The sequence below is a fragment of the Oncorhynchus masou genome, chromosome 9, assembly GCF_036934945.1.
Source record: "Oncorhynchus masou masou isolate Uvic2021 chromosome 9, UVic_Omas_1.1, whole genome shotgun sequence".
NCBI classification, from domain to species: Eukaryota; Metazoa; Chordata; class Actinopteri; order Salmoniformes; family Salmonidae; genus Oncorhynchus; species Oncorhynchus masou.
In genome coordinates this window covers 23912198-23937180 of record NC_088220.1, presented here as the reverse complement: position 1 = coordinate 23937180, position 24983 = coordinate 23912198, and the positions used below count along the sequence as shown (strand labels likewise).

The 24983-nt window shown below is 42.7% G+C and overlaps 1 protein-coding gene across 2 annotated transcripts in view; it reads right to left on the bottom strand.

Moving 5' to 3' along the window:
- The window catches only part of LOC135545704 (5-hydroxytryptamine receptor 4-like), a 179121-nt gene that overhangs the window by 126507 nt on the left and 27631 nt on the right, over positions 1-24983 (bottom strand). For both annotated transcript variants that reach the window (XR_010456492.1, XM_064973509.1), the window contains exon 2: positions 22838-22925. Coding sequence is in view for 1 of the 2 variants with exons in the window: in XM_064973509.1 (XP_064829581.1) it covers positions 22838-22902 (65 nt within the window). In the remaining variant the exon portion in view is untranslated. The remainder of the gene's footprint in view (positions 1-22837; positions 22926-24983) is intronic.

Genomic DNA, 24983 nt, shown 5'->3' with positions numbered 1-24983 from the left:
GTGTTTGATTTCCATTTTAAATGTACTTCTCATATTCGAACCGCAACTAATATGACGCCACACTCTTAGAAAAAAAGGGTTCCAAAAGGGTCATTCGGCTGTCCCCACAGGGGAACCCTTATGGGTTCCAGGTAGAACCATTTTGGGTTCCATGTAGAACCCTCTGTGAAAAGTGTTCTACATGTAACCCAAAAGAGTTCTACATGGAACCAAAAAAGGATTATGTAAAGGGTTCTCCTATTGGGTCAGCCGAATAACCCTTTTAGGTTCTAAATAGCACCTTTTTTTCTAAGAGTGCATGAAGGAAGTTATATGGTACAAAGGTCCTACCCAAACCCCCTCAGATGAACTCAGATTGAAGCCTGTGAATATCAAGCCTTCTTAACGTGATGCAGCTACACGTGTGTGATGATGACACCTGAAACAGTTGACCCTCAACCCTACAATTGAGCTAAACGTAACAGGCAATCAGTCAGCAACAGGCACAATCAGTTCCAGCTCCAGGACAGAGGACCCAAGGCTCAATGACCACACCAGCCCAGTAGTTTAAACTTCTACAAGACTAGAAATGTCACATGACAGCACTCTCCAGATATATATATATATATATATAAATATGAAGTGTTCTTTGATTTATGTAAAAGCTTAAAGGCAGACATTCTCGGGTGATTGGATGTTCAGCATGGTGGTCTTTAAATCTAAAACAATCTCAAAAGCTCTCATGTTTTAAAACCAGAATCTAACTCTGAATGACTTGTTAACCCACATACTGTTCTCACACTACGGACAAGTGCAAGTGGGTACCCTGTCACAATCAACCGCAATATGGTACTTTGCATATTTCTTTCTTATTATCACACCTAAGACAGAGGCGTTATAAAAATTCACGTGGAAATGATTTGGTTTATATTATCAAACCACAAATAGCCCCTTGGCCTTGCTGATGTCCTTGATGTAAATGGTTCATTATAAACAAAAACGGCCGGGTCTTGAAAATTGAATTAGTGCTCCCTTTCAGCGGGAGTGTCCTAGCGACCTACTATGTAGACCTCTACTGCAGGGCAACGTGTCTGTCTATCGGTCTGTCTGCTCCAAATATTCACTCACTCACTACTGCAATCAACCCTGACCATGCTAATGTTCTACTGGTGTGACGTGGAGAAATTGAGGGCAGTACGTTCTCCTTAATGAAAAGTCCAATGCACCTGTTTTTGTCTCAGTATCAAATCATTTCTGGGTAACAATTACGTACCCCACTGTGATAGTTTTATATTAAGATGGTCAAAAAGAAACAAAGATATCTTTTTAGGAAAGAGCCATCTCTAAAGCAAGAATGCTGCTAGGACTGTCTGGGAGTGGTCTGAGTGGAGACACTGAAAACTAGCAGATCGTTTTGGAACTTTCTTTCTTAATTGGAAAACTCTATTCCACCAAAACAGGCTGCTCTTTTCAAACAGCTCTTACACTAGAAGGGCATTATCACCAATATCACAATTTCACGGTATTATTCCAACCTTATAGTGTGAAAAAAACACAGGAAAAAACAGGTTTTTAACAGCACTGTACCTTTAAGCTTAAAAGCTGTGAAGTAAAAGTGAATTTAAGCAGAGTTGTGTAGTTTGACAGAGAAATAACTGAAATATAACTGAAGTCAATGAATCAAAGGCTAAGTCCTTGTTTCAACATGAACCAACAACCATAGAAACTGTTAGACAAACTATCCGACGGAATCACTACCCTGTTTACTCATACAGAGAGATGTCTCACAACCTGTCAGGAACAATTTATGTCAACGCTTGCTAGGGTGAGAAAATAATATAAAATAATATAAACCCATCTATATTCCTCTAAAACACACCAAATAATGTTTTGTCTATTTTCAGGAGTGTTGCTATCTGTACAACTCAATATATACAACTCAATAAATGAATGAATATGTTTATGAGAAACATCAATCTAGGTGGACACAGACATTGACAGACAAAAACACAAGAAGGGTGATCTTGCATTTACAATCGTGTTATTTATAGCTATAGTCCATCATAGTTTGACTTAATCCGTCATTTTTGTAACACGTCATTTTTTGTAAAGATTTGGTTGAAAGTGCACCCAGGCTGTGATTTGAAGTTACGTGGCCCTACGTTTATATCCCTGCTTGCTAGCTAGTCAACTACGGCTAATTTACAGTCACGTCAAAAAAGCAGCCAGATAAACAGCAAAGTAGCTGCTATTGCATTTGTTGAAGCTGTTTTCTAGTGATATTTATTTGGATGCATCCTTAACAATGAGCTAATGAGGCACAATATCCCCTGGCATAGAAAATGTGTTCACTCGTCTGGACACTGTTGTTCAGAGAAGCTAGCCAACAACACAGCTACAGTAACACAATCACTTCAAAGTAACACAATTACTTCAAACTGAAGCTGGAAAGACTGTAAATTAGCTGTGTTTTGTTTTATCTCCGCACAAATCTCTGCTGTTGAAAACAAAATGTTTGTCTAAAAGAAATGTGAGATCATGTCTAGATGCTTTTTATATTGGAGATCAAGAGGATTGTGTAGTCAGATGGAACAGAGTAAATAGGCATTTTAACATCAAACTTAAATGAGAGATTAAGTCAAACACAGTGTCTATTTGTTTAGTGTTATGTTTGTAAATGTCTAGTTTGAAAGAGACACCTTGTTAATTATATATTTATTTTTTTCCACACCAGATATATTTTTTTATTTTTTTATTTCACCTTTATTTAACCAGGTAGGCTAGTTGAGAACAAGTTCTCATTTACAACTGTGACCTGGCCAAGGTAAAGCATATCAGTGTGAACAGACAACAACACAAAGTTACACATGGAGTAAATAATAAACAAGTCAATAACACAGTAGAAAAAAGTCTATATACATTGTGTGCAAAAGGCATGAGGAGGTAGGAGAATAATTACAATTTAGCATATTAACACTGGAGTGATAAATTATCAGATGATCATGTACAGGTAGAGATATTGGTGTGCAAAAGAGCAGAAAAGTAAATAAATAAAAACAGTATGGGGATGAGGTAGGTAAATTGGGTGGGATATTTACCGATGGACTATATACAGCTGCAGTGATCGGTTAGCTGCTCAGATAGAAGATGTTTAAAGTTGGTGAGGGAGATAAAAGTCTCCGACTTCAACGATTTTTGCAATTCGTTCCAGTCACAGGCAGCAGAGAACTGGAAGGAAAGGCATATAAACATACACATACTGTCACGCCCTGGTCGAAATATATTATGTTTATCTTCATTTATTTGGTCAGGCCAGGGTGTGACATGGGTTATTGTGGTGTGTTTTTGTCTTGGGGTTTTGTGGGGTGTCTAGCGTAGTCTATGGCTGCCTGAGGCGGTTCTCAATCAGAGTCAGGTGATTATCGTTGTCTCCGATTGGGAACCATATTTAGGCAGCCATATTCTTTGAGTGTTTCGTGGGAGATTGTTCCTGTCTCTGTGTTTATATTCACCAGATCGTCTGTATAGTTTTTCACGTTTCCGTCTGTTGTTTTTTTGTACGTTTCAGTTATTTCATCTCTAGTCATTTTTCATCAATAAACATGAGTAACCACCATGCTGCATTTTGGTCCGCTCCTCCTTCAACAGAAGAACGCCGTTACACATACGAACAATAACTCTCAGACATCCACAAACAACAACTACATCTCCTGTGCCCATCCCTTGTGCTGCATCATTGTTTGCCACCTGGCCTTAAATTGTACAAATGAGTTTTTCTCAGTCACTCATGCTATTTCAATATCTCAATAATAAAACAATATAAAGCAATTCATTGTCTTAATGATGGCAGATTAATTTCCTAGTATTTACAATACGTTTTTTAAGATGAGTGATGAGAAGAGAATTGTCCAGCCCATTGGTATCTCACGACACCCCCATATGACATGTCTTGAAATATGCAGACAGACAGATTACATGTGAGTTTACATTGTAATACTTCTGAAAGACAACTTTCTAGGTCCACCCATAACTTTTGGACTTCATGACATTCCCAGAAGCATGAATTATTGAGTCATTATTAGTTTTACACTTAAGACCTGACTCTGCTGTTGTGCTGTAGAATGTGTGAGTTGTGTCTCTTGTATAATACATTATATGCATTAGTTTATGCTGGATTAAGCATACTTTTTTGTTTACTGTAACTTCGTTAGTTATGTTCCAACATTCCCTCCTATTTGTGACAAAATCCGTTCTTTTCGTTTCCAATAGTTTATACATTTTTTTCTAAAAGATTGTCAGATGGATATGCTCTCTGCAAGGTTTTGTATATCTTCCCTATCATATGAACATATTTTTCCTGACTCAAATAAGATTCTCCTACGGTTGCTCTGATGTCTAAAAGATTTCAAATCAAAATGTCAGGATATCTAACTTTTAAGTCCATGTGTTGGAAAACATCTACATTGGTCCAAAATTGCTTTTTAATTCTGTCATAGAAATAAATGTATATGTTACCAAGTCATTTACGGATTCGATGCTTTTAGTTTTCCATGTGGACCAGTTTTATTGGTGAATTCTATCCAAGGATTGTTCTGTAGGGTCGTATTTTTAGGGAGTGATTTTGGTTCTTGAAGAATGAATGTCATTTTCTTCCATATTTGTTTCTTTATATCATCACTTCATATAGATGAACAACAGGTCTATATACTGTAGGTCTAGGAACTGATAAAACAGTGCAATTACATCACTGCATATTCAGCTTTCAAGCCCTGGCAGACAACAGCAATCTTCTGAAATAAAATATGACTTGAGGAACCTGAAATTAGCCCTGAAAGTTAAAAGATAGATTTTGACATCTTGCATCAGTTACTAAAAATGATCCATCTCCTTGTCCAAAACATATCAATGACGAGTCTCTGTTTTAATGTATATTTAAATGGATGTCCTGGACAGGACCCTATTCCCTATGTAGTGCACTACAGTACCTTTGACCAGGGCATGGGCTTTGGTCAAAACTAGTGCACTGGAATAGGGTGCCATTTGGGATGCATCCAAATTTGATTCATATTTCCCAGTACAGACCCACCAAAAGGACACAGGACAAGACCATAGGAATTCCATAATGTTCCATTCTGTTAACTTGTGCTAGTCCTCTTTTCTGTAAAGACAGTTGACAAAGAGCCAATTCAAGTCACAGGGATCTGCCCCCCAAACTGCCACATGAAATGGCACAGCAGAGGCTATGTGACAAGGCTGTCTTCCTCTCTGCACAGTGTGTCAGGCATGCTGGTTAAAACTAATGAACTGTGACTGAGTTAATCAACCTCTTGTACTTCATCATGCCAGACACTGGCTCGCCATCTCACAGACAGACTGGTAGATAAGCTACATCAGATCTCTACTTTCTGTGAAGAGAATGTGACTGACTGCAATAAGATATGTGTTGTGATGAGAGAACGTTGGCAATTCTGTCTAAAGAAGTACAAATGAGTATTTCACTTTATAATGCAAATAACAAATAATGCAAATGCTTTTGAAAGAAAGACAGACATTTAAATGTTGAGCATAATTCAAGGAACATAATAATTTCAGGCACATGATTTATAAGAAAATACTCTCATCATGAGTAAAACTTCCAGCATTCAGTGTAACTAAATTCAGTTCAATTGAGCTGAACTCCACCAATCATATATGACGGATTCTTAGGAACACATTGATTTCATTGCCATTATCAACCATTTATTTGCCTCCTGTTTGCAGCGTAGCATGTAATGGAAAATAAATCTGTAAATGGCTTTGCACCTGGGATGGGATTTCATTGCTCCTCATTTCAACTGTCTATGAATGTGACTTCCTTCCCAGTGGACAAAAGGTCCTTTAGGTTGGAACTAAATTAGTGCTGATGCTGAAAAGACGATTGACACACTTTTAAATGGAATTATTTCTTATTTTAAGCCTTCCATTCTCTGTCTTGTATTCAGACCTAGCCAAGCCTACCCATACCACGTTATTCCATTACACACCAACAGTATAGTCACTGCACACAGTCAATTTGTTCACATTACTGTGTGAAATAAACATGCATGCTTCACATTGTTGAGGTTTTGCCAAACATTTCAGCAATGTGTCAAAACCCACATTACCACCTCCGCTGTAATCATTATAAATGATAATAATGATGATGGTGATGATTATGATTGACAATGATGATGATCACCATTCCTCGGCGATGTCATCCAGTGTTGTCAGTAGCAGCAGTGAAAGCAGCAGCATGCAGCGGGGTAGGGCTTTACAAGATCACACTGGACAGCAGAATACGGCAGTTTGTATTCAGTGTCAGTGATACATTCTTTTGTCACTTCAATGCTTGACATTCTTTTGAAATCACATCTATGTTGACCATCATCATAAACCAGTATGAGTTGCCTAGCAACATTGCATGTTCGACATGGTGAATAGCAAGGCTACACTCTTAGAAAATAAGGGTTCTTCGTTTGTCACCCATGGGAGAACCCTTTCTGGTTCCAGGTAGAACCCTTTGGTGGTGAAAAAGTTTCTACTTAGGACCTTTAAGTGGTGAAAGGGTTGCACTTGGAACCAACCTTTTTTTTATATACAGATGGTTCTGCTATGGGGACAATTGAATAACCCTTTGTGGTTCTAAGTACCACACTCTGTACTTCACTACCCATACAATGCAAGAAAGACCTCACCCATCCAACGGTGTGCCACAAGTCTGTCTACAGGGACTATCCATACACATTCTGCCTCTATTCCTGGCCTATATGGTACGCAGTCTGTCTACAGGGACTATCCATACACATTCTGCCTCTATTCCTGGCCTATATGGTACGCAGTCTGTCTACAGGAACTATCCATACACATTGTGCCTCTATTCCTGGCCTATATGGTACGCAGTCTGTCTACAGGGACTATCCATACACATTGTGCCTCTATTCCTGGCCTATATGGTACGCAGTCTGTCTACAGGAACTATCCATACACATTGTGCCTCTATTCCTGGCCTATATGGTACGCAGTCTGTCTACAGGAACTATCCATACACATTGTGCCTCTATTCCTGGCCTATATGGTACAACAGTCTGTCTACAGGGACTATCCATACACATTGTGCCTCTATTCCTGGCCTATATGGTATGCAGTCTGTCTACAGGAACTATCCATACACATTGTGCCTCTATTCCTGGCCTATATGGTACGCAGTCTGTCTACAGGGACTATCCATACACATTGTGCCTCTATTCCTGGCCTATATGGTAATAGGGTGCCATTTGCAGTCTGTCTACAGGAACTATCCATACACATTGTGCCTCTATTCCTGGCCTATATGGTACGCAGTCTGTCTACAGGAACTATCCATACACATTGTGCCTCTATTCCTGGCCTATATGGTACGCAGTCTGTCTACAGGGACTATCCATACACATTATGCCTCTATTCCTGGCCTATATGGTACACAGTCTGTCTACAGGGACTATCCATACACATTGTACCTCTATTCCTGGCCTATATGGTACGCAGTCTGTCTACAGGGACTATCCATACACATTCTACCTCTATTCCTGGCCTATATGGTACGCAGTCTGTCTACAGGGACTATCCATACACATTGTGCCTCTATTCCTGGCCTATATGGTACGCAGTCTGTCTACAGGAACTATCCATACACATTGTGCCTCTATTCCTGGCCTATATGGTATGCAGTCTGTCTACAGGGACTATCCATACACATGGCTATGTCAGTCTACAGACTTCCATACACATTATAACCTATTCCTAGGTTGTTACGCAGTTTGTCTACTAGGATATCCATACACATTCTACCTCTATTCCTGGCCTTATGGTACACAGTTTTTCCCTATCCATTCACATTATATTCTATTCCTGGCCTATATGCCTACGCAGTCTGTCCACAGGATTCCATTTACACATTGTGCCTCTATTCCTAGCCAATATGTTCTGTGCTCTGTTCTACCTTATTCCTGGCCTATATGTTCTGTCTACAGGAACTATCCATACACATTATACCTCTATTCCTGGCTAGTGTACGCAGTCTGTCTACAGGAACTATCCATACACATTGTGCCTCTATTCCTGGATGCCTTGTGGAGTTGTCTGGGACTATCCATACACATTTGCCTCTAGGATGGCCTATATGGTATGCAGTCTGTTTACAGGAACTATCCATACACATTGTGCCTCTATTCCTGGATTTACAGCATTTTTGTATTGACAGGGACTATCCATACACATTATACCTCTATTCCTGGCCTATATAAGTACTGCAGTCTGTCTGCAGGGACTATCCATCACATTATACCTCTATTCCTAGCCTATATGGGTGTCTGGGACTATCCATACACATTCTACCTCTATTCCTGGCCTATAGGTACGCAGTGGTCTACAGGGACTATCCATACACATTTACCTCACTTCCTGGAGACCCATGGTCCAAACCCTTTGGGTCTATCCATACACATTCTGCCTCTATTCCTGGCCTATATGGTACGCAGTCTGTCTACAGGGACTATCCATACACATTGTGCCTCTATTCCTGGCCTATATGGTACGCAGTCTGTCTACAGGGACTATCCATACACATTCTGCCTCTATTCCTGGCCTATATGGTACGCAGTCTGTCTACAGGAACTATCCATACACATTGTGCCTCTATTCCTGGCCTATATGGTACGCAGTCTGTCTACAGGGACTATCCATACACATTCTACCTCTATTCCTGGCCTATATGGTACGCAGTCTGTCTACAGGGACTATCCATACACATTCTGCCTCTATTCCTGGCCTATATGGTACGCAGTCTGTCTACAGGAACTATCCATACACATTCTACCTCTATTCCTGGCCTATATGGTACGCAGTCTGTCTACAGGGACTATCCATACACATTGTGCCTCTATTCCTGGCCTATATGGTACGCAGTCTGTCTACAGGGACTATCCATACACATTGTGCCTCTATTCCTGGCCTATATGGTACGCAGTCTGTCTACAGGAACTATCCATACACATTGTGCCTCTATTCCTGGCCTATATGGTACGCAGTCTGTCTACAGGGACTATCCATACACATTGTGCCTCTATTCCTGGCCTATATGGTATGCAGTCTGTCTACAGGGACTATCCATACACATTGTGCCTCTATTCCTGGCCTATATGGTACGCAGTCTGTCTACAGGGACTATCCATACACATTCTGCCTCTATTCCTGGCCTATATGGTACGCAGTCTGTCTACAGGGACTATCCATACACATTCTACCTCTATTCCTGGCCTATATGGTACGCAGTCTGTCTACAGGGACTATCCATACACATTGTGCCTCTATTCCTGGCCTATATGGTACGCATTCTTTCTACAGGGACTATCCATACACATTGTGCCTCTATTCCTGGCCTATATGGTACGCAGTCTGTCTACAGGGACTATCCATACACATTGTGCCTCTATTCCTAGCCTATATGGTACGCAGTCTGTCTACAGGGACTATCCATACACATTCTACCTCTATTCCTAGCCTATATGGTACGCAGTCTGTCTACAGGGACTATCCATACACATTGTGCCTCTATTCCTGGCCTATATGGTACGCAGTCTGTCTACAGGGACTATCCATACACATTGTGCCTCTATTCCTGGCCTATATGGTACGCAGTCTGTCTACAGGGACTATCCATACACATTCTACCTCTATTCCTAGCCTATATGGTACGCAGTCTGTCTACAGGGACTATCCATACACATTCTACCTCTATTCCTAGCCTATATGGTACGCAGTCTGTCTACAGGGACTATCCATACACATTGTGCCTCTATTCCTGGCCTATATGGTACGCAGTCTGTCTACAGGGACTATCCATACACATTGTGCCTCTATTCCTGGCCTATATGGTACGCAGTCTGTCTACAGGGACTATCCATACACATTGTGCCTCTATTCCTGGCCTATATGGTACGCAGTCTGTCTACAGGGACTATCCATACACATTGTACCTCTATTCCTGGCCTATATGGTACGCAGTCTGTCTACAGGGACTATCCATACACATTGTGCCTCTATTCCTAGCCTATATGGTACGCAGTCTGTCTACAGGGACTATCCATACACATTGTGCCTCTATTCCTGGCCTATATGGTACGCAGTCTGTCTACAGGGACTATCCATACACATTGTGCCTCTATTCCTGGCCTATATGGTACGCAGTCTGTCTACAGGGACTATCCATACACATTCTACCTCTATTCCTTGCCTATATGGTACGCAGTCTGTCTACAGGGACTATCCATACACATTGTGCCTCTATTCCTGGCCTATATGGTACGCAGTCTGTCTACAGGGACTATCCATACACATTGTGCCTCTATTCCTGGCCTATATGGTACGCAGTCTGTCTACAGGGACTATCCATACACATTGTGCCTCTATTCCTGGCCTATATGGTACGCAGTCTGTCTACAGGGACTATCCATACACATTGTGCCTCTATTCCTGGCCTATATGGTACGCAGTCTGTCTACAGGGACTATCCATACACATTGTGCCTCTATTCCTGGCCTATATGGTACGCAGTCTGTCTACAGGGACTATCCATACACATTGTGCCTCTATTCCTGGCCTATATGGTACGCAGTCTGTCTACAGGGACTATCCATACACATTCTGCCTCTATTCCTGGCCTATATGGTACGCAGTCTGTCTACAGGGACTATCCATACACATTCTACCTCTATTCCTGGCCTATATGGTACGCAGTCTGTCTACAGGGACTATCCATACACATTCTACCTCTATTCCTGGCCTATATGGTACGCAGTCTGTCTACAGGGACTATCCATACACATTCTACCTCTATTCCTAGCCTATATGGTACGCAGTCTGTCTACAGGGACTATCCATACACATTCTACCTCTATTCCTGGCCATTCTACCTCTATCTGGTACCCAGTCTGCAGCTCAACATCATGAACTAGACACACATTAAGAAGACCTCCTGCCATAAAGCCCATCCAGAAAGTCATCACAACGAATACTGGACAACATGGTATCATTGTTATGCATTATATGTAGATGGTTTTGCAAAAAGCAATGCTCCATGCCAGGCTGCAGATCATACAAGACTCCTGGGTGGGAAGAACAGCTCTAGTCAATGATAGGAGGAGTGATCAAGGAAACCGCTTCTGCTCTCTGTGTGGAAGGACATCATGATCAAAATAGTGACACTAAACTCAGAAATCTGTGTGTGCTGAATGTTAGGCATCAGAGTCCGAGCAGTCACATCCCTCCCTTATGCATTTCACATGTGAAGTGATCCAAAAACACATGCATTTCACATGTGAAGTGATCCAAAAACACATGATTGCTCATGTGATTTACCACATGAGAAATCATGTGTTTTTTCTGTGAGGGATTACAGCCAGTGAGTCATATTCTCCAAGAAAATGGCCAGATAAGACAAGGGCAACCTTTCTGTTGCTTGGATACGTCTTCACCTTGGTAAAAAGGCAGACGGAATTAAACCAGCCCTTTCCATTTGTCCTATTAAAATTGGATAATGTTCTTAGTGCTTGCCTCGATCGGAAAGTTCAAGCATATAGTCAAATTAAAACTGAACTGAGTGTGTTGTTCTCACTGACCTGTCCTAGACTGTAGTGGCCTCTTACAACTTATCATATTCTACTAAGAGACTGAACAGTTATCTGCCAATAGAAGCACTGTGTCTTAGTTTTTCACCATCCTGCTAATTATTAACCTACAAAGCATTACATGGACTTGCTCCTACTTATCTCTCAGATTTGGTCCTGCCGTACATACCTACACAAAAGCTTCGGACAAAAGACTCAGGCCCATTATTGCCCTTGAATTTCAAATCAAACAGCTGGAGGCAGGACTTTCTTACTGTAGAGCTCCATTTTTTAAAGAATGGTCTCCCTATCATTGTGAGAGACGCAGACTCGGTCTCAACCTTTACGTTTTTACCGATGACTCATCTCTTCAGTAGGTCCTATGATTAAGTGTAGTCTAGCCCAGGGGTGTTAAGGTGAACGGTAAGACACTAGAGTGACGAACAACCCTTACTGTCTCAGCCTGAACTATACTGTAGATTCAAATCTATAGTTGACATCTGAAAACCTCAAAAGGGGGTAAAAACAAGTGGAGAGGGAAACTGTTTACAGGGGATCCACCACTAGGATTCTCTGCCTCTGACCCGATTACGGGGGATGAGTCGCTGGCTTGCTAGAGGGTTGCATTACATCATGCCAGGCTTTTTTCACAATACTCGACTTGAGTGGGTTGAGTCAGGCTGATCTTCCTGTCCCCTCGGGCTCGTGCAGTTTGGGAGATCTTAGTGGGCTATACTTGACCTTGTCTCAGGGTAGAAAGTTGGGGGTCTGTTTATAACCCTTTGGCGGTGTGGGGGCTGTGCTTAGGCAAAGTGGGTGGGGTTATATCCTGCCTGGTTGGCCATGTCCGGGGGAACCTTGGAAAGGACCACAGTGTCGTCGCCCCCCCCCCCCCGTCTCAGCCTCCAGGTCTATGCTGCAATAGTCTATATGCCGGAGGGCTAAGGTCTGTCCTATCTGGTGTAATTCTCCTGTTTTATCTGCTGTCCTGAGTGATTCTACATACAGTTGAAGTCAGAAGTTTACATACACTTAGGTTGGAGTCATTAAAACTCTATTTCAACCACTCCACACATTTCTTGTTAACAAACTACAGTTTTGGCAGGTCGGTTAGGACATCTACTTTGTGCATGACACAAGTCATTTTTTCAACAATTGTTTACAGATAGATTATTTCACTCATAATTCACTGTATCACAATTCCAGTGGGACAGAAGTTTACATACACTAAGTTGACTGTGCCTTTAAACAGCTTGGAATATTCCAAAAATGGTGTCATGGCCTTAGAAGCTTCTGATAGGCTAATTGACATCATTTGAGTCAATTGGAGGTGTACCTGAGGATGTATTTCAAGGCCTACCTTCAACCTCAGTGCCTCTTTGCTTGACATCATGGGAAAATCAAAATAAATCAGCCAAGACCTCAGAAAATAAATTGTAGACCTCCACAGGTCTGGTTCATCCTTGGGAGCAATTTCCATATGCCTGAAGGTACTATGTTCATCTGTACAAACAATAGTACATAAGTATAAACACCATGGGACCACGCAGCCATCATACCACTCAAGAAAGAGACGCGTTCTGTCTCCTAGAGATGAACATACTTTGGTGCGAAAAGTGCAAATCAATCCCAGAACAACGGCAAAGGACATTGTGAAGATGCTGGAAGAAACAGGTACAAAAGTATCTATATCCACAGTAAACTAGGGTAGCTTAGAGGTTAGACTGTTGGACTAGTAATCGAAAGGTTGCAAGTTCAAATCCCCGAGCTGACAAGGTACAAATCTGTTGTTCTGCCCCTGAACAGGCAGTTAACCCACTGTTCCTAGGCCTTCATTGAAAATAAGAATTTGTTCTTAACTGACTTGCCTAGTAAAATAAATACAATTAAAATAAATGAGTCCTATATTGTCATAACCTGAAAGGCTGCTCAGCAAGGAAGACACCACTGATCCAAAACCATCATAAAAGAGCCAGTGTCATGTTCTGACCTTAGTTCTTTTGTTATGTCTTTGTTTTAGTATGGTCAGGGCGTGGGTGGGATGTCTATGTTCCTTTTTCTATGATTTGGGATTTCTGTGTTTGGCCTGGTATGGTTCTCAATTAGAGGCAGCTGTCATTCGGTGTCCCTGATTGAGAACCATACTTAGGTAGCCTGGTTTCACTTTTGAGTTGTGGTTGATTGTTTCCTGTGTCTGTGTTTGCACCACACAGGACTGTTTCGATTTTTGTTTGTTCTTTCACTTTGTTATTTTGTATTTTTGTAGTGTTCAGTTTTACATATTAAGATGGACACTTACCACGCTGCACATTGGTCCTCCTACTACTCCTCCTCGTCAGAGGAGGAGACAAGCGTTACAGAATCGGTTGGAAGCCCGAGAGGCAGCCCGAAAAATTTATTGTGGGGTCACATGGGGAGTGTGGCTAAGTCAGGTAGGAGACCTGAGCCTACTCCCTGTTCTTACCGTGGAGAGAGAGGGACCGGGCAGCCATGTGGTATGCCGTGAGGCGCACGGTGTCCCCGGTGCGCAGGCATAGCCGGGGCGGTACATAGCAGCGCCTCGTATCGGCCGGGCAAGAGTGGGCATCGTGCCAGGTGCCATGAAGCCGGCTCAGCGCATTTGGTCTCCAGTGCGTCTCCTCGGGCCAGGGTACATGGCACCAGCCCTACGCATGGTGTCCCCAGTCCGCCAGCACAGCCCAGTGCTATTTCACCTCGCCGCACTGGCCTAGCTACGGGGAGCATTCAGCCAGGTAGGGTTGGGCAGGCTCGGTGCTCGAGACCTCCAGTGCGCCATCCCGGTCTGGTCTATCCGGTGCCACCTCTTCGCACCAGCCCTCCGGTGGCAGCCCCCGCACCAGGCTGTCTCTCCGTCTCCTCCCTACAGGTGCTTCCGCCTGTCCAGTGCTGCCAGAGTCTTCCTCCTGCCCAGCCCTGCCAGAGTCTCCCGTCTGTCCTGAGCTGCCAGAGTCTCCCGTCTGTCCTGAGCTGCCAGAGTCGCCCGTCTGTCCTGAGCTGCCAGAGGTGCCGGTCTGTCCTGAGCTGCCAGAGTCGCCGGTCTGTCCTGAGCTGCCAGAGTCGCCCGTCTGTCCTGAGCTGCCAGAGTCGCCCGTCTGTCCTGAGCTGCCAGAGTCGCCCATCTGTCCTGAGCTGCCAGAGCCACCCATCTGTCCTGAGCTGCCAGAATCGGCCTTCACTCCGAAGCTGCCGGAGTCTCCCGCCTGTCCGGTGCTGCCGGAATCTCCCATCCATTCGGGACCCGGGGCTAGGGTCCCCAGTCCGAGGTCGGAGGCGAGGGTCGCCGCTCTAAATGGGCCACGGAGGCGGTTAAAGAGGCGGAGAAAGACTATGGTGGAGTGGGGTCCACATCCCGCGCCAGAGCCGCCACCGCGGACAAACACCCACACAGACCCTCCCCTATAGGTTCAGGTTTTGCGGCCGGAATCCGCACCTTTGGGTGGGGTACTGTCACGTTCTGACCTTAGTTCTTTTGTTATGTCTTTGTTTTAGTATTTTCAGGGCGTGAGTTGGGTGGGCTGTCTATGTTCCTTTTTCTATGATTTGGAAGGCAGCTGTCATTCGTTGTCCCTGATTGAGAACCATACTTAGGTAGCCTGGTTTCACTTTTGAGTTGTGGGTGATTGTTTCCTGTGTCTGTGTTTTCACCACACAGGACTGGGTCGATTTTTGTTTGTTCTTTCACTTCGTTATTTTGTATTTTTGTAGTGTTCAGTTTAACATATTAAAATGGACACTTACCACGCTGCACATTGGTCCTCCGATCCTTCCTACTACTCCTCCTCCTCGTCAGAGACAAGCGTTACAACCAGACTACAGTTTGCAACTGCACATAGGGACAAAGATCATACTCTTTGGAGAAATGTCCTCTGATGAAACAAAAATATAACTGTTTTGCCATAATGACATTCGTTATGTTTGGAGCAAAAAGGGGGAAGCTGGCAAGCCAAAGAACACCATCCCAACCATGAACCACAGGGGTGGCAGCATCATGTTGTGGGGGACTGATGCACTTCAGATGGTATCATGAGGATGAAAAATTATGTGGATATATTAAAGCAACATCTCAAGACATCAGTCAGGAAGTTGAAGCTTGGTCGCAAATGGGTCTTCCAAATGGACAATGACCCCAAGCATACTTCCAAAGTTGTGGCAAAATGACAACAAAGTCAAGGCATTGGAGTGGCCATCACAAAGCCCTGACCTCAACCCTATAGAATACTTCTGGGCAGAACTGAAAAAGCATGTGCGAGCAAGGAGGCCTACAAGCCTGATTGAGTTACACCAGCTCTGTCAGGAGGAATGGGCCAAAATTCACCCAACTTATTGAGGGTAGTTTGTGGAAGGCTACCCGAAACATTTGACCCAAGTTAAACAATTTAAAGGCAATGCTACCAAATACTAATTGAGTGTATGTAAACTTCTGACCCACTGGGAATGTGATGAAAGAAATTAAAGCTGAAATAAATCATTCTCCCTACAATTATTCTGACATTTCACATTCTTAAAATAAAGTGGTGATCCTAACTGACCTAAGACAGGGCATTTTTACATGTCAGGAATTGTGAAAAACTCAGTTTAAATGTATTTGGCTTCAACTGTGTGCACCCTCTATCTTCTCTCTCTTTCTCTCTCTCCCCTTCCAGAGGACCTGAGCCCTAGGACCATGCCTCAGAACTACCTTGCCTGACTCCTGGTTGCCCCCATCCCCAGTCCATCTGTTCATGCTGCTGATCCAGTTTCTGCTGTTCTACTTGTGGCTATGGAACCCTGACTTTTTCAGCGGAAATGCTACACTCTTAGAAAAAAGGGTTCCAAAAGGGTTCTTCGGCGGTCCCCAAAGGAGAACCCTTTTTGGTTCAAGGTAATATCATTTCTGGTTCCAGGTATAACCCTTTTGAAGAAATTACTCATGTAATAAATGACTAAACAGCAATTATCCATCCCAAAACATGTATCATTATTCAACAAACAGGCCTTTGCATAATATAAACATAAAGGTTCAATTCAATGCAAGCCTTTGATGATACTCTTATTTTGTCCTATCGTTCCAACACATGAGAAACTCTCTCTCTCTGTCACATTGCAGGAGTTATTGACTTCGAAACGGGGCTCTGTTTACATAGAGTTATGTTGGACCTTTACACACTGTCATTCCAATGACCCACACATGAACTCCCACTGCAATGGCCGTAGAGGAAGGAGACAGAGCAAGCTCTGTATTCAACTGCTTATTCAATCCATTAACTGGGTCTTGGTAATAAAATATGATATTTCAGGATGAGACTAAATAAGCATAGAACATAGACTGTTGGTTTCATCATTGTTGAGGAAATGAATGAAAAAGAACAGTAACTCAAGAACAAATAGGCTACCTACAGTATATAATTACTGGAAAACAGCATGAGTTGTACTATGGATATGGACAAATCAACATAGGTTTGACCTAATGATTTAACTTTATTTTAAATGAAGACAATAGTATTTTGATTCAGATTTTGAGGAACATGTAATCAAATCAAATACAATTGTATTTGTCACATGCACCGAATACAACAGTGAAATACTTACTTACAAGCCCGTAATCAACAATGAGGTTTTAAGAAAAATAAGTGTTAAGTAAAAAATAAATAACAAATAATTAAAGAGCTGCAATAAAATAACAGAAGTGAGGCTATATACAGGGGGCACCGGTACAGAGTCAATGTGCGGGGGCACCAGTTAGTCAAGGTAATTGATGGTAATATGTACATGTAGGTAGAGTTAAAGTGACTATGCATTGATAATAAAGAGAGAGAGAAGCAGCAGCGTAAAAGAGGGATGGGGGGAGAGAATGCAAATAGTCTGGGTAGCCATTTGATTACCTGTTCAGGAGTCTTATGGCTTGGGGGTAGAAGCTGTTAAGAAGCCTTTTGGACCTAGATTTGGCGCTCCGGTACCGCTTGCCGTGCAGTCTATGACTAGGGTGGCTGGAGTCTTTGACCATTTTTAGGACCTTCCTCTGACACCGCCTGGTATAGAGGTCCTGAATGGCAGGAAGCTTGGCCCCAGTGATGTACTTGAAACTCTCAACCTGCTCCACTACAGCCCCGTCAGTGAGAATGGGGGCGTGCTCGGTCCTCCTTTTCCTGTAGTCCACAATCATCTTCTTTGTCTTAATCTTGTTTGCTGACGACACAACACGGCTAGGCTGTCTCATCATTGACAGTGATCAAGCCTACCACTGTTGTGTCATCGGCAAACTTAATGATGGTGTTGGAGTCGTGCCTGGGCATGCAGTCATGAGTGAACAGGGAGTACAGGAGGGGACTGAGCATGCACCCCTGAGAGGCCCCGCGTGTTGAGGATCAGCATGGCCGACGTGTTGTTACCTAACCATACCACCTGGAGGTTGCCCGTCTGGAAGTCCAGGATCCAGTCGCAGAGGGATGTATTTAGTCCCAGGGTCCGTAGCTTAGTGATGAGCTTTGAGGTCACTATGGTGTTGAACACTAAGCTGTAGTCAATGCATAGCATTCTCACATAGGTGTTCCTTTTGTTCAGGTGGGAAAGGGCAGCGTGGAGTGCAATAGAGATTGCATCATCTGTGGATCTGTTGTGGCGGTATGCAAATTGGAGTGGGTCTAGGGTTTCTGGGATAATGTTGTTGATGTGAGTCATGACCAGCCTTTTAAAGCATGTCATGGCTACAGTTGTGAGTGCTACGGGTCGGTAGTCATTTAGGCAGGTTACCTTAGTGTTCTTGAGCACAGGGACTATGGTGGTCTGCTTGAAACATGCTGGTATTACAGAGAGGTTGAAAATATCAGTGAAGACACTTGCCAGTTGGTCAGCGCATGCTTGGAGTGTACGTTCCTGGTAATCCGCCTGGCCCTGCGGCCTTGTTAATCCATCTGGCCCATCTCCTCCGGCGCCATTTTTCATCATCCATAATGTTAGTGTCAATTATGAAAAAGCTGACAAAGCAAACATTGTGGCCTCCAGAAAACATCAAGTCAGTTAGTATGAGCAGCACATACTGCCAGAATATATAGTCACTGTAATAGTATGAGAAGCACATACTGCCAGGAGATAGTTACTGTAATAGTATGAGCAGCACATACTGCCAGGAGATTGTTACTGTAATAGTATGAGCAGCACATACTGCCAGGAGATAGTTACTGTATTAGTATGAGCAGCACATACTGCCAGGAGATAGTTACTGTAATAGTATGAGCAGCACATACTGCCAGCAGATAGTAACTGTAATAGTATGAACAGCACATACTGCCAGGAGATAGAGTTACTGAAATAGGAGATAGAGTTAGTTACTGTAATAGTATGAGCAGCACATACTGTCAGGAGATAGAGTTACTGTAATAGTATGAGCAGCCCATACTGCCAGGAGATTGTTACTGTAATAGTATGAGCAGCACATACTGCCAGGAGATAGAGTTACTGTAATAGTATGAGCAGCACATACTGCCAGAATATATAGTCACTGTAATAGTATGAGCAGCACATACTGCCAGGAGATAGTTACTGTAATAGTATGAGCAGCACATACTGCCAGGAGGTAGAGTTACTGCCAGGAGCTAGAGTTACTGCCAGGACCTAGAGTTACTGCCAGGAGCTAGAGTTACTGCCACGAGGTAGAGTTACTCCCAGGAGCTAGAGTTACTGCCAGGACCTAGAGTTACTGCCAGGAGATAGAGTTACTGCCAGGAGATAGAGTTACTGCCAGGAGATAGAGTTACTGCCAGGAGATAGTGTTACTGCCAGGAGATAGAGCTACTGCCAGGAGATAGAGTTACTGCCAGGAGATAGAGTTACTGTATTAGCATACTATTATCTACCTCTAGTCTTTTACTCTGTATAACAAACACATATTATCCCCCCTCCAGGTGCGGCAACCCAACCAGTTACTCACAGTGGTTAGACAGGCACAAGCGTGTGTTTCTATCTGTAAGATCATTAACATTCACTTAGTAATACAATACGTTTTTATAATACAGTTGCAGTCCTGAGAGACTATATGAAATACATCTGGAAAAAAACATGCAGCAGACCATGGCTTAATTTTACTTGCCACCAACACCTTAGTCACAGATGTAGGATCTTAATTGAATCACTCTTTTCTCGCTGAAATGCACACTTGTAGTGAATGCAAGGTTTAAAAAGGCTTCTACAGTTTATAATTTCCACTTTAAAATGTCAGACTTGATTTACCCTAAAAAACTGTATAAACCCCTAATAACGGCCACGTAATTATTAACATGTCCTTTTGATGCAGGATTATTTTCCTGCTGTAGCAAACTGGCTCAAATGAAGATCCTATATATGTAATTGATCTGAACAGGAAAGATGATGAATCGCAGCAAAGTGGTTAGTCTGTGTTCAAACTTTCTCACAACACTAGCTTCTTGTACTGCCAAATGTCTTAGATGGGTGCATTTTTTCATTGCTAAACCGTTTCCCGGAAAAGTGAGTAGAAAAAGGAATGATGATGCTGTACATGTGGTTACTCTGATATCACTGACAGATGCCATAAATCACGGCACGAGACGTTCATACAAATGTGTCCTAAACAATGTCAAATGGAACAGTCTTCTCACAACTGCTTGAGCTGATAATAATTTACCAGCCGAGCCCCAGGGGACATGCGTTTATCAATGAATATTTTGGCAGCTTTGTAAAGCACATTACTATAGCGAATCAGCACCACATGGTGTTGTTGTTGTCTCTTGTACATTCTTCAATAGGTTTCAGCTTATCAGGAGCACATCAACATGAGCTGAATGAACACACTGTCTATGAAACAGTCTCTAGTCTAGAGAATATGTTTCCTACACACGTTTCAAATCAAATCAAATTGCTTTATGTCACATGCTTCGTAAACAAAAGGTGTAGACTAACAGTGACATGGTTACTTCCGGGTCCTTCCCAACAATGCAGAGAAATAGTAGAAAAATAGGAAAATAATAGCACAAGGAATAAATACACAATGAGAGAACAGCCTATGACTTGGCTGGCTGAAGACTTTTACCGGCCTTCCTCTGACATCGCCTATTATTTAGGTCCTGGTTGGCAGGAAGCTTGGCCCCAGTGATGTACTGGGCCATGCGCACTACCCTCTGCAGCTCCTTGCGGTTGGATGCCAAGCAGTTTCCACACCAAGCGGTGATGCAGCCAATCAAGATGCTCTCAATGGTGCAGCTGTATGACTTTTCCAGGATCTGAGGGCCCATGCCGATTCTGAGGGGGAAGAGGCGTTGTCGTGGCCTCTTCAAGACAGTGTTGATGTGTGTGGACCATGAAAGCTCCTTAGTGATGTGGACACCGAGGAACTTGAAACTCTCGACCTGTGGTCCACGATCAGCTCCTTTGACTGGCTGAGAGGATGTTATCCTGGCACCACACTGCCAGGTCTCTGACCTGCTCCTTGTAGGCTGTCTCATTGGCATCGGTTATCAGGCCTATTGCTGTCGTGTCGTCAGCAAACTTAATGATGGTGTTAGAGTCGTGCTTGGCCACTCAGATGTGGGTGAACAGGGAGTACCGGAGGGGACTAAGCACTTACCCCTGAGGGGCCTCCCTGTTGAGGGTCAGCATGTTGGATGTGTTGTTGCCTAACTTCACTACCTGGGGGTGGCCCGTCAGGAGCTCCAGGATCAAGTTGCAGAGGTAGATATTTAATCCCAGGGTCCTTAACTTAATGACGATCTTGGAGGGCACTATGGTGTTGAACGCTTAACTATAGCCTATGAACAGCATTCTCACGTAGGTATTCCTTTTGTCCAGGTGGGAAGTGGGAAAGCGCAGTATGGAGTGCAATAGAGATTGCATCATCTGTCAATCTGTTGGGATGTTATGCGAGTTGGAGTGGGTCCAGGGTGTCTGGATTGGTGGTGTTGAGCCATGAACAGCCTTTCAAAGCACTTCATGGCTACAGATGTGTGTGCTAACAAGCAATAGTAATTTAGGCAGGTTACGTGGGTGTTCTTGGTCACAGGGACTATGGTGGTCTGCTTGAAACATGTAGCTATTGCAGACTGGGTCAGGGAGAGGTTGAAAATGTCAGTGAAGACAATTACCAACTGGTCAGTGCATGCTCTGAGTATGCATCCTGGTAATCTGTCTGGCCCTGTTGCCTTGTTAATGTTAACCTCTTTGAAGGTTTTACTCACATTGGCTACGGAGAGGAGGATTACATAGTCGTCCAGAACAGCTGGTGTTCTCATGCATAGTTCAGTGTTGCTAGCCTCTAAGCAAGCATTGAAGCTATTTAGCTCGTCTGGTAGGCTTGTGTCACTGGACAGCTCGCGGCTGGGTTTCCCTTTGTAATCCATGATAATTTGCAAGCCCTGCCACATGTTTTCTACTGTACACATGATTCTGGAAAGCCATTGCAAGAGCATATTTATGATACCAACTATTTCTAATACCCGCCATGTATACAATTATGTATGTCATCCAGTCAAAAAAGATGACCAGGTCGAGGGGGCAATGGGTCCATTTGTAAGTGCTCTTGTCATTTAAGATCTATGTTCTGTATAATGCTATTTTTGTGCTATTTTTTTATAGAAACCTTTCCTCCTAATAGGAAGCCTGTCACAGGATACCACATGAGTACAGTGAGAAGGCAAGCAGATACAAAAGCAGGGAAAGATGATTCCCGAGGAGGAAGCCTCTGGTTCCTGCAGAGCTGACCACAGTGCATGTCCTTCCCCAAGCACTGTAGCCTGAATCCCAAATGGAACTCTTTTCACTACATAGTGCACAGAGCCCTATAGTGCCTGGTCAAAAGCAGTACATTATGTAGGTTAGTGGTTCTCTCCTCTGGGACACCCATCCGTTCCATGTATTTGAATTATTCCAGAGCTAGCACACCTGATTCAACTTGTCAACTAATCATCAAGCGCTTGACTAGGTGAATCAGGTGAGCTAGTTCAGCGCTACTGTAGAACAACATGATGAAATGTCTGGGGAGGGGTTGGAGAACCACTGATGTAGTGAATAGGAAGTCATTTTGGACACAGCTTTAGACTACCCATAGCATCACCATCCCTCACGCTACCCTACGTGTGTATGACACCTAATCACTCCTGTATGTGTGCCAACACTTGAATGAATGAAAGAATGATGAATGTACCTATTCATTTAAGAGTCATGTGTTCATGGATGGCGTGTACTGTCCTTACCTCTCACTGTTGCTGATATTTACTTCCTCCATCACAGGCATCGGGCCCCCGGAACTTAGATTCATGTACCCATCAATGCCAAAACTCCCTATGAAACAAGGAGAAATAGAGGTTACTCAGGCAGTTAGGATTCATTATGACCTTATAGATATGCCCCGAAAATGACTCACTATACCACATTTTGTAAGGCTGTCAGCAGCGATTTATTGTTTGACAACTGCCCAGATTTTGAACCTATGATTTAGATGATTTAGCAGACCAGGGAAAATAAAATAGTGTTCTTTAAATATTTATCAGAAAATCTAAATGAAAATATGCCTCTAATTACTCTACAATAACATATCCACTAACAGTGTGAGGATTAAATCAATACATGCAACAACATTACAGGCAGAACAGACTTAAATTTACTGACTGGGATTAACATGGATATGCCACTTCATATTCATGAAGCCAATGACAAATGATTGTGCTTCATTGTTTAAATGCATGCAAGAATAGTGTAGCAGATTTTGAATTCTGTTTTCACTTGCCATGGTCATATGAGCTATTGGTTGTATTACTGGTTGGGTCACATAATCCCATTTTGTTCAAGAAATTCATTGCATTCACGTGTCCTTTTGGGATGCATGAATACAATAGGCTGCCACAGGGGCTATGCAGCAGTCCTGCAACACAAGCAACAGTAGGAGGTAGTTGTTAAAAATGCAGAGAAGACACTTCATTACTGTTTTTTCACCCTGAGTGGAGTGAACAGATAAATGTATATCTGTACCGTCACTGATATGATCTCCATGTGTTACAATATCAGGAATTCCCTTTTGGAAAATGGACAAGGAAAATCTCCAGATGACTTGTCACAGGGTTGCACATGTGCATTGACCGTGGCTGCATCTGGTCACTTGGGCTTTGCCTGTACAGTGTGCAAATATATCCCTATGAATGTATTTACAAAATATGAATATTTTTATTATACAGAGTATTTCCATACTATGTCGTCAGAAGGATTACCTCTAGTGTAATAATATATGTGTGTAATTTCTCTCAATTTCATGTGGTCGTGTCAGTTTGATTTCTAAAAACATGATTCAAATCTAATTTATACAAGGTCCCATGTAACCCATTTGCAAGGCCAGGGTTGTGGGTTTGATTCCCACTGGGGACTAGTACGAGTAAAATAAGTATGAAAATGTACATTCTCACTACTGACTGTCTGCTAAATGACTAAACAGTAATGTAAAAAATTACATAGTTCACATTGTGGTTGATTGGTGCTATTGCAGTTCTACTGTACATACAGTTGAAGTCTAAAGTTTACATACACCTTAGCCTTAATACATTTAAACTCAGTTTTTCACAATTCCTGACATTTAATCCTAGTAAAAATTCAATTTCTTAGATCAGTTAGCATCACCACTTTAATTTAATAACATAACGGCTCTCGTTGGGAGAGCGTGGTAGGCGTACATCGTGTTTTTATTGATGACACCAAAAAAATAACAAAGACAAAAAAACAAAAGCGCACAGTTCTGTCAGGCAGAAATACTAAACAAAAAACAAGATCCCACAAAACCTTAAAGGAAAATTACAACTTATATGTTATTCCCAATCAGAGACAACGATAGACAGCTGCCTCTGATTGGGAAACACACACGGCCAAAAACAAATAAATAGAAAACATAGACTTTCCCACCAGAGTCACACCCTGACCTAACCAAACAAATAGAATAAAAAGGATCTCTAAGGTCAGGGTGTGACAAATAATGTTAAATGTCAGAACCATTTTAGCGCAAATGATTTATTTCAGCTTTAATTTCTTTCATCACATTCCCAGTGGGTCAAAAGTTTACATACACTCAATTAGTATTTGGTAGCATTGCCTTTAAATTGTTTAACTTGGGTCATACGTTTCGGGTAGCCTTCCACAAGATTCCCGCAATAAGTTGGGTGAATTTTGGCCCTTTCCTCCTGACAGAGCTGGTGTAACTGAGTCAGGTTTGTAGGCCTCATTGCTCACACATGCTTTTTCAGTTCCGCCCACAACTTTTTATAGAGCTGAGGTCTATACTTTATGATGGCCACTCTAACACCTTCACTTTGTTGTCCTTGAGTCATCTTGCCACAACTTTGGAATTATTCTTGAGGT